At 45.4% G+C, this 10,121-nt stretch overlaps 3 protein-coding genes across 3 annotated transcripts; 2 read left to right on the forward strand and 1 right to left on the reverse strand.

Moving 5' to 3' along the window:
• Positions 1 to 752: 752 nt before the first annotated feature.
• LOC4349522 (uncharacterized) lies at positions 753 to 3,812 on the forward strand. Its single transcript, XM_015757296.3, has 2 exons — positions 753 to 1,028; positions 3,042 to 3,812. Exons 1-2 carry the CDS (start codon positions 835 to 837, stop codon positions 3,643 to 3,645), a joined length of 798 nt encoding a protein of 265 aa, XP_015612782.1. The 5' UTR covers positions 753 to 834; the 3' UTR covers positions 3,646 to 3,812.
• Positions 3,813 to 4,507: 695 nt separating this feature from the next.
• LOC4349523 (ATP-dependent Clp protease proteolytic subunit 4, chloroplastic) lies at positions 4,508 to 6,494 on the forward strand. The gene is made up of 2 exons (XM_015758993.3): positions 4,508 to 4,916; positions 5,832 to 6,494. The coding sequence occupies exons 1-2, from the start codon at positions 4,519 to 4,521 to the stop codon at positions 6,313 to 6,315; spliced, it is 882 nt and encodes a 293-aa protein (XP_015614479.1). The 5' UTR covers positions 4,508 to 4,518; the 3' UTR covers positions 6,316 to 6,494.
• Positions 6,495 to 6,764: 270 nt separating this feature from the next.
• Positions 6,765 to 9,317, reverse strand: LOC4349524 (uncharacterized). The gene is made up of 4 exons (XM_015758991.3): positions 9,209 to 9,317; positions 8,313 to 8,478; positions 7,930 to 8,208; positions 6,765 to 7,599 (listed from the first exon to the last, which is right to left on the reverse strand). Exons 2-4 carry the CDS (start codon positions 8,457 to 8,459, stop codon positions 6,967 to 6,969), a joined length of 1,059 nt encoding a protein of 352 aa, XP_015614477.1. The 5' UTR covers positions 8,460 to 8,478; positions 9,209 to 9,317; the 3' UTR covers positions 6,765 to 6,966.
• Between the last annotated feature and the right edge of the window lie 804 nt (positions 9,318 to 10,121).

Below are 10,121 nucleotides of genomic sequence, written 5' to 3' on the forward strand. Positions count from 1 at the left end.
GGCGTCCGACGACAACGACAACCGCACATACGCCACGGCCCACTCCTCCTTCTCGCCGCTGGCGACTCTGTTGGGCCTCTCGTGCAGACCTGCACATAGGCAACTGAAAAAGGGCAAGCACTAACACCATGGCTCGCTGCCGTCCATGGCTGCACCCTTCACATATGGGATGTCCGCGCCGGCCTCAGCACAGCTGCCGTGCGCAGCCGATTCATTCTTGGCGTGTGTGCAGCATTTGCGGCGGCGGCTGAGAAAGAGAGAGAGAGATAGAAGAGAGGAAGAAGAATAGGAAAAGTGGGACTAACAAGTGGGCCCATATTTTTTTATTTTATCCTTTGCCACTTAGATTAGGGACCCACTTCTATTTTTAACCCTTTTGATGACTGGGCTGTCACATCAGTATGTTTGGACCAAGTCAACCTGTCATATCAGTATAAACCGCTTTCCAATCCATTAAAGAAGGCGATTTGCACCGGTTTTTAAAGATGGAGGAGATGTTATATACATGGTTGCAACGATAAAGTTGGACTCACAGTGCCCACTACGTGGTGATGAAGGCCGGATATGGGAGGATATATAAGAGTCTGATGATAAAATTAAAATTCAATTCAAAGACGGATGGCATATTAAAATTTTGACAAAAATATTTCTAATTTTTATAATATTAAAGATAGAGATAGACACGAGATATATAGATAAGGATAAAGGTTAAGATTCCCTGTCTTAATGGGCCGCCAGCCTGGGCAGCAATTGAGGCAGAGCAGCAGCCCATCATTTGTTCGATCCAATTCCCATCCTTCTTCCTCTCTGATCCGGAGCGGCTGCAGCGTAGAGATGGGGAGGCGTCACGGCGGCGGCGGCGGCGGCGGCGGCGGTCGTGGCCGTGGAGGCCGAGGCCGCGGAGGAGGCGAGGAGGATGACTTGCATCTGCACAAGGCCGCGCGGTCGGGAGATTTGGCGGCGGCGGAGTCTCTGTGCGAGGCCAACCCTCTCGCCCTCAATTCCAGAGATCGCCTCTCTCGCACCCCGTAAGAAGAAGATTCCCTTCCCTTCCCTTCCCTTCCTCCGACCTAGCGCACGGAGTACTTATTTTCCCCTCTGTCGCCTGAGTTAATTTTAGCGAAACCTAGGTCTTTGGGATGGAAGCTATACACCACTCTGTGTATTATTACTTGCTGTTGTTGCTGCGAATAATTCATAACTCCGTCTATCTGCTCTGCTGATTCATCATACTCTGTGTATCTACTCTGCTGATTCATCATGCGCTTGATCCTTACAACTTATCGCCAGTATACTAGTACTAGTACTTTTTATTTGGCAGCCCATCAACTGCCGTTGCAACTTGCAAGGCCTGCTGTAATGTATCCCCATGATTTATGTTAGACTAATATCAGGTTCATTTTTGTGGAATTTGTTTTTCCTTGCCATAGCTTAAACTTCCTAAAAGCAGCCCCACTACACAGTTAAAACTATCTTTGTCTCAAATGTAAGAGTAAATTGCATATTGATCCAGCTTTTATTACCAAATTATCACTTTGGGCTACCTCTAACTCAATCTTTTCACTTAAAGCCAGCTATTGTTACCAATCCTTTGCAATTTGGGCTAGTGGCCCACCTATCAGCGGGCTTACGAGAGAAAAGAGAGAGAGAGAGAGAGAGCTCGATGCGCCAGCTCTTGGACGTGATTGGCCGGTCATGGCGGCAGCAGAGGGCGGAGTTGGGCGGTGGAGGAGGAGCACGTGGCATGGCGATGGCGCCCCTAGATTGGCAAAGCAGCGGTGACGACGGCTTCAGCTCCGTGCGGCGGTGCCTTCACCACACATCGAGCTCTCTCTCTCTCTCTCTCTCTCTCTCTCTCTCTCTCTCTCCTGTCATGCCAAACCACCACCGGCCACCGGCAGATCTCCCTCACCGGAGCTCCGCTGGCCAAATTTTTGCGCCATCGGGCTTGCCTCGCCGAGGTGAACCTATTTTTCCTATTTCCCCTCCCCTTTAGCCACCGCCACCATCCATGCCGGCCGGAGCTGAGCTATTTCCTGCGCCGTTCCGGCCATCTCCCTCACTCCCTTTGCTTTCCACCACCCTCCTCGGTTGCGCGTTACTCGGGAACACACTCCGCCGCCAACGCCATCATTCCCCTTCCTCCGGAGCACCGACGCCCTATCCCTCTCCCTCTCTGTTGTTGCTCGACCTGGAGAAGAAGAAACCGAAAGAGAGAAGGAAGAAGGAAGAAGGAGAAACAGAAAAGCTCATAAGCCTATTGACAGGTGGGCCACTAGCCCAAATTGCAAAGAATTGGTAACAATAGTTGGCTTTAAGTGAAAAGATTGAATTAGAGGTAGCCCAAAGTGACACTTTGGTAATAAAAGCTGGACCAATCTGCAATTTACTCCAAATGTAAAGAATTGCACATAGCACTGTGGTTGTTGTCATGCCACTCCATCAGGCAGTGTTCAATTCTCCTCGGCCACACATTGTTTCACCTGGTCTGGTGTCCAACATTTTTTCTCCTGTGTGTAAGATAGTTTAAGCTTGCGTTAATTTACAGCTGTTGTGCTGTCTATCTCTCCATTCATACTTTTCATACTTTCCTCCTACTAGGCTACTACTACATGGTTGTTCCTCAAGTTTTCTTCTGATTTGGGGGTATTAGAATTATTTATTAGTCTATAGGCTGTTTATCTCCTAGACCTTTGGTCTTGTGTATCTCACTAGCATTGATTGTAACTCAGCTATATATGAGAGATCACCTCCCCACATTGGGTGTGAGGCATCTATTCCACTATCTCTACAGGGGGGGTTACTAGGCCATTTTGTTTCATCTGTCACTTGCTTTTTCAACAACTAGAAACAACTGACTGCATCACTTGTGTTTATGTTGATTTTCTTGAGCAGAATCCATTACTGCTGCATCAGTATTATCACTTGTGCTTCTGCCTTATGAGTGTATCATATTATGAGATATGATAAGCTTGCTCAAGCTCTATCAATTTTCTCGGTTTTGGTTATCTCCTTGATGTGGTGTTTCTTTGTTCATTTAGACTCCATTTGGCAGCATGGGCTGGACATGTTGAGCTTGTGAAGTGCCTTTGCAAGCACAAAGCTGATGTTGGAGCTGCAGCTATGGATGACACCGCTGCGATCCATTTTGCCTCTCAGAAAGGCCATGTAGAGGTTGTCCGTGAGCTGCTGGCATCTGGTGCCTCTGTGAAAGCAAAGAACAGGAAAGGCTTCACTGCGTTGCACTTTGCTTCGCAGAACTCCCACCTGGAGCTTGTGAAGTATTTAGTCAAGAAAGGTGCAGACATCGCCGCAAAGACAAAAGGGGGTCAGACGGCTCTACATGTTGCAGAGAAGGATGATGTTCGTGATTTCCTGAAAGAATGTGAGCAGTCATTGAAGAAGGGAGGTGAGCTTCCATCGGAGAAGAAGGATGATTCTGTGTCAACGATTGCTGAGAAGCCTGACGATGACAAGTCCTCGGGTGAGGCTACAAAAGACGAAGATGAAGCGGGGTTTGGCGAGAAGAGGAAAAGCGATGGCATTGCTGCTGCACTGAGGTCACCGGAACTGAAAAAAGCCAAAGTTTCACTTGGGCATCTAATAAGTGCAAATGACATGGAGGAAGAGGAAGAAGCTGACTAGACTAATGTAGGACGCGAGAATGCAATTTGATGGCACCCTCTACGTTTTGTTATATATCCTTTGTTCTCGTATGGCAAGCTGGGATGTGGACAGAACTGTATGAGCGTGATACTAACTGTGTTTCTTACTGAACTAGCAGTAAGTATAACTGATTACCAGCTTGAGTACTCGATGGTGTTTTTGTCTCCTTTTCTCAAAAGAAAAAAAAACTCCGAAGGTGGCAGGCAAACGGAGGGAAGACCATTCACCTCGACCTCTAACTCTGCTGCTGCCTTTTTTTCCTTCTTTCCACTAGTACATTCGTTTACCAATTAACCAGGGGGTAATTCGATGCATCGTGTCTCAGGCCCTTCGGACATGGGAACGTCTCGGAAGGGGATTTTTTTGGTTAATCCCGAGGGAGTATAAAAGTGAGATATGAATCGTTCTCCGTTTTATTTTGCAAAAATATTCACAGGTAAAATTAATGGTGAAGATCGACAGTTGAGGAATAAAAAACAGCGTGAATATTGTGCAAGGAAACAAATTCAAATTTACGTGAAATATATTTGATTTGATGTACGGCATAAATTGATTTTAAGTTCACGTGCACAAACCATATAAAAATATTTTTACTAACATAAAATTTTAAGAATTATTAAAACAAATATAATTATATTGTAGTGTTTAGCATGGATATATTACTAGTTTTTTTTAATAAACGTATTCAACTATAAAACTTTTTTTATATTATAGGACGAATGTAATATATAGTAATTTATAAGAAAATCCACCCCAAACCCCCGTCAAGAGACAAAGAGAAAGGGCAAGAGACAAGGGCAACCCAACCAAGAAGTAGGTTAGCCGAGGGCAGGATAGAGATAATTGCGAGCGATGTCGGCTGCGAGTGCGAGTGCCACTGCCTCCCTCTCCGCGGCGGCGGCGGTGGCGGTGGCGGCGGCCGCTCTCCGCCCCACGCAGCAGCGACGCCTGCGCGTTGTCGCGCCACCGCGCCCCCTCAGGCTCACCAGTCTCAACCCCCCTCGCGCGGCTTCCGCCCCCTCTACTCCTCTGTGGGAGGCCGGCGTCCGAGCTGAGTCGTCCGACTCGCCCGGAGCCGGAGCCGGGGGTGACGTCATGGGCCTCCTCCTCCGGGAGCGCATCGTCTTCCTCGGCAACGAGATAGAGGACTTCCTCGCCGACGCAGTCGTCAGCCAGCTCCTCCTCCTCGACGCCGTCGACCCCAACTCTGACATCCGCCTCTTCGTCAACTCCCCTGGGGGATCACTCAGGTCGCGCATCCTAAATTTATTTCTCCTTTTGCTTTGAATTGCTTTAACCTTGGAGCACGAAATTAATTAAGCGCATTAGGAATCATACAAGTATGCTACTTATAGGGTAGTTATTTTCTGATAACGCAAATTGTGGGTAAAAGACAAGTCTTGAGCTACTTACTATATGATGAATAACATCAATCAGACTATATCCTTTTCTTTTTTCCCTTTGTAAATAAACAGTCCTTCCAGGTTCCAGTTATAATGAATATCAGAGCTCCTGCTATGAATCTTATGGATCAACCAACCATTTGTTTTGAATTGATAGTGTATTTGCTCCCCTCGTCCTAAAATATAAGGGATTTTTGGTGGACGTGACTGTCCAGATTCATAGTCTTAGGATGTGTCACATGCACACAAAATCTCTTATATTTTGGGACGGAGGGAGTAGATTCTAAATCAACAACACTATTTGATCCGATAGAGGCTATCCCACACACCACAAGAAAGAAAGAGATGGGCTGATGAGGCAATATTATGTGAATGTAAACCTTGCTTCCTTCCTTTCTGTAAAAAGATCTTGCCGCAGTTCGGAGTTGGTAATGATGTTTTTGGCATTTTATAAATGATGCACGTCCTGTTCAGAGTGATGCTTAATTTTATGTTTCCCTTGCAGGATATTGCCTTTTTTTTTGTTTATTAAGTTAGTGTAGGAATGCCTTCTCTTTGTTTTGTTTGCAATGTACCTTAATAGCACTGGTACAAGATTGATTATGTATTGCAATACAAGTAGGAGATACTAGTTCATCAACCAAGAGCAAGTAGCTGTAGGCAGGTCATTACGTTAAATAGCTCTTGGGTTCTTGGCAGTCTGGTAAATCTGTTGATGCAAATATCTTTGTGTTTTCTGACTGATTCCTGCTTCTCTCTCAGCGCAACAATGGCCATCTATGATGTAATGCAGCTCGTGAGGGCAGATGTTTCCACTATTGGATTGGGCATAGCTGGTTCCACTGCTTCTATAATCCTTGGTGGTGGCACAAAGGGCAAGCGATTCGCCATGCCCAACACCAGGATAATGATCCATCAGCCCGTTGGAGGCGCAAGTGGGCAGGCCTTGGATGTCGAGGTCCAGGCCAAGGAGATATTGACTAACAAGAGGAATGTCATCCGGCTTATATCAGGTTTCACAGGACGCACTCCGGAGCAGGTTGAGAAAGACATTGATAGAGACAGATATATGGGTCCTCTTGAGGCTGTTGATTACGGGCTCATCGACAGTGTAATCGACGGAGACAGTATCATCCCACTTGAGCCTGTCCCGGAGAGGGTGAAGCCGAAATACAACTACGAGGAACTGTACAAGGATCCACAGAAGTTCCTTACACCTGATGTCCCAGATGATGAGATATACTAGGTAATGAGCCTGCCTGCCTGTCGTTTGCATTTCGCACGGCAAGGGGGCTGCTTGCAATCAAAGACGATGCTCCTAGTCCTAGCACTAGTTGATTTTTCCTGTCACATGTTAACCAACTAGTGCCATATTACGATTGTTGAGCACGCAGTTAGACTTATTGGTTGTGTTTGTCGTTGAAATTGCATGCGTTTGGTGTGCGAATGTGGATGGATTGATGAGGTGGTTTGTGTACTGGGCAATTTGACCAAAGTGCGTGGCAGCTCATGTAGGCTGTAGCTACGCCCCGGTGCTTAATTGACCAAATAAACTCTAGTACTCTATACACACACGCACGCACAAAGTTCCTTCAGTTTTCACGCCATCCGAATAGCTCTTGTAAGAAAAGTTGTACAACGACTGCAAGATCAGCCAGTTGCAGATGCAAATCGGTCGAATTCAAGGACATCATCTTAGTTCTCAGCTCTAAGCGTATTTCTTAGCGCACTAGTAACACTTGTTTTCGGAAATGTACACGTGCAATTTATTGTACACTGAAATTTGGACCCCAGATTCATGGGAGAAGCATCCAACGTAATATTTAGTATAAAGACTAAGGCACAACACAATGAATACAACAATAATCGACCGAAGAAACAAACCCAAGGCACATCATCAATGGAAAGTTGGAACAAGAACCGGAGTTCCTGTTCCTATGGTACTCTCAACTCTGAGGGCAAGCGGATCCCAGAACTGGACATCATCAGTGTATCTCCCGGTTTTCAGGCTCATTCTGGTGCTAGCATCACCCTGGCTACCAGCAGCAACCTTTGCTGCCCTCTTCAATCTGATACGCTCAGCTCTCGAACCAATTGTCTGACCCAATATTGAGGCAGCTATGGTAAGCGCCATGGCTGTCTTTGGCATCAGCACAGACTTCCTGAGCATGCCTATGAAAGGTACCGCCGCATGGACTGCGGCAAACCACTGCACTGAGAATTTCTCCGTGTGCTCCCTCCAGATGCCAAGGGGAACGTTTGCTGCCATACCAAGCAACGCCATCACCAGTATTTTCGTCGGTAGGGGCTGAGGACGAAGCCCCTTGGCAAAGGCTGTGCGTGATAGTGCTGCACGGGCGGCAACTACTGCAGGTGGGCATCTCAGTTTCATACCAGCCGGGGGTGTCATCATCTTTGCGACGAGGGGCACGACACCACTTAATGCCCTGTACGACTTTGCCAGGGGGCATTGACCCATTTCCAGCCACTCATTGCTCAGTGCTTCATGGTTATTAGGCTGACCTCCGTTCTGAAATACCAAAGAATCAGATTAAGTGCACCTCTTACTACCAATATGGTAAAACCATTCATTCCATCTTCATTTTAGTGTTCCCCCTATCTAGGGATAGGGGAAGTTCATAAAAATCATGTCCAGCATTTATTTACTGTTACCAAAATGATTTCCCTTTCCTTTTCGTATTAAAATTGGTCTCATCTAAAGAACCATCCAGTAGGATGCCACAACATTCTGACAAATGATTTCTTTAAACAAACTATTCTGACACATCACACTTCGATATAGACAAGCAAGGTAATCTGAAAAAAAGAAGAGCCTGAGCAAAGAGAACCAAAAACTTACCTGGGGAAGGTTGTTGGGCTTCTTTTGGTTACTATTCTTCTTATTGCGCTTATTTGAGAAATCACCAAAGCTGAAAAAACCTCCAAATGCAGAGAGACTGATGGTAGCTGCTTTAGCAGCCAAGGGGTTAAATTCAGGATTGGGCTTTGGCATTGGCTTCTCAAATCGCTCAAATGATCCATGTGAAAGTGGAACAACCCCATCTTGGCCATGGAAAACTCGAAATGCCATGTCAAAATTGGGTCCATCTTCAAAAATTGGACCCTTGTCTCCTCTTGCCTTTACAAGCAGCAAATGATATAGTTGAGCAATGGCATCCACAATACATCCAATTTTTCAGAAACATGCGATAAGATTATGAGGATGGAAGGTAAAGGGCTTACAGGAACAGGAAAATTAACGGACGAGAATGAAAAACTTGTAGGCTCATTGATGTTCCTTAGGAATGGGCATCTTTCAATTCCATGTTGGACGGAGTTGTCTTCCAAGCACAAGGGGTCACTGGAAGCTCTGCGGAAAAAGGGATCCATATGAACACCACAAACTGACCTGTGAGCAGAGAGAAGTGTTAGTATAGCATGTTAAAACAGAAAGAAATGATGCTGCCGTGGCAGGTCCATGCTTAACTGATGAGCCAAATCATTTATAAAAAAAAAACTTGACAAAAAAGTGTCTTGGGCGACTATAATATTATTTTGTTCCGCAAGAGCATGTAGAGTCATAGACTAGATTATTGCTAACACTAGAATTAAAAGGATGGCTAGAAGCGTAAGATTTAAGTGGTGTTTGGGAATACAAGCCTTAGTATGATTGAATCTGGTTGCATTGTATTCTCCCTAGTTGTCCAGCGTTCTTTTTTTTTTTTGAATTCTCCCTAGTAGTCTAGCCTAGGGGTAGGGGACAGGAAACAGGTGTATATCAGTATATGTTTAGCGGCCAATCCATGGTGGTGGTGAAACTGAAAGCAGATGCACCAGCACCTACCCGGCAACCACCCACCCCACCCCCACCGAAACAAAATTTTCACCGCGTTGGCTGGAGAGAAGGGATTACGACAGGGAAACCAAGAAAGCCCAATCTTTCTGCGGGCGGGAGGGCTATCCCTGCTCGCGTATCCGTCAACCCTAAATCGAATTGGGAATTGATTTGAAGGAGAAAAAGAATCGAAGAAAACATAATCCTAATACTACTGGTTCATAATCCTATATTCTCGATCCTAAATTCGTAATGATCCTAATCCTACTAAGGAGAGGAGACTGGAGAGAAGAGGTCACCTCACCTGTGGGATTCGAACGAAGCGGAGGATCGGAGGAAAGAGAGGCGAGGGCGCGTGGAGAGCACAGCACAAATGAATGAAGAGCAAAATGCGGAGGAGAAGAGGATGGGATGGGAAGAAACAAGAGAAGAGAAGAGAAGAGAAGATGGTGGTGGTGGTGGTGGGGGTTGTTGGCACGCGCAGTGGTTGCCGAGTTACGACTTTGACCCAGCAAGCAATAGCAGCAGCTACTCTGCAGCAGCAAGCAGCTCATGCTTTCCACGCGACGTATTGACGCTCCATTTTCACACGCTGAACCATCTACGACTACGACTACTTCCCCTCTTCCTATCCTTTTCACCGTTAATAACACGGAGTAGACAACCATCCAGTTCGTTCACGTTCACTAGGCTAGGCATGAGCGTGCCATGGCTATTTGGATTTGGTCTGCCTAGTGTTTCTGTCAAGATTGGTATTCCCTTAAGTGTTAGACATATACTTTTTTTAAGAGAGTTTATATTTGTGATCTTCATATACTAAATTAATTGTTGATTGGGATAAAACAAAATCATGTTAATACTTATTGGTTATATACATACAGTATAAAATTATATGGTTTTGTTTCATAGGAGTTGAGTTAATTCCCCTTAATCTCGATGACAAAAGAAAAATATGTCTCATATTTTTTGATGAAAGAAATACTAGACAACTTACGATTTACACGGTCCTCCCAGCAATATAGCTCTTTATGCATGCAAGCAGAAGGAGAAGATGAAGGTATGACATCCACTACAGTCTAAGCGTGTGGGAACCTTCTCTCCTAGCATGTAAAAAGAAGCAACAATTTAATACATGATTAATTATTAGAAACAAAACTTGAAAAATAGATTAACATAATTTTATGAAGCAAAAACTCTGTTTTATATAAAAAAAGACA

Source organism: Oryza sativa, chromosome 10 (genome assembly GCF_034140825.1).
Source record: "Oryza sativa Japonica Group chromosome 10, ASM3414082v1".
Classification (NCBI taxonomy): Eukaryota; Viridiplantae; Streptophyta; class Magnoliopsida; order Poales; family Poaceae; genus Oryza; species Oryza sativa.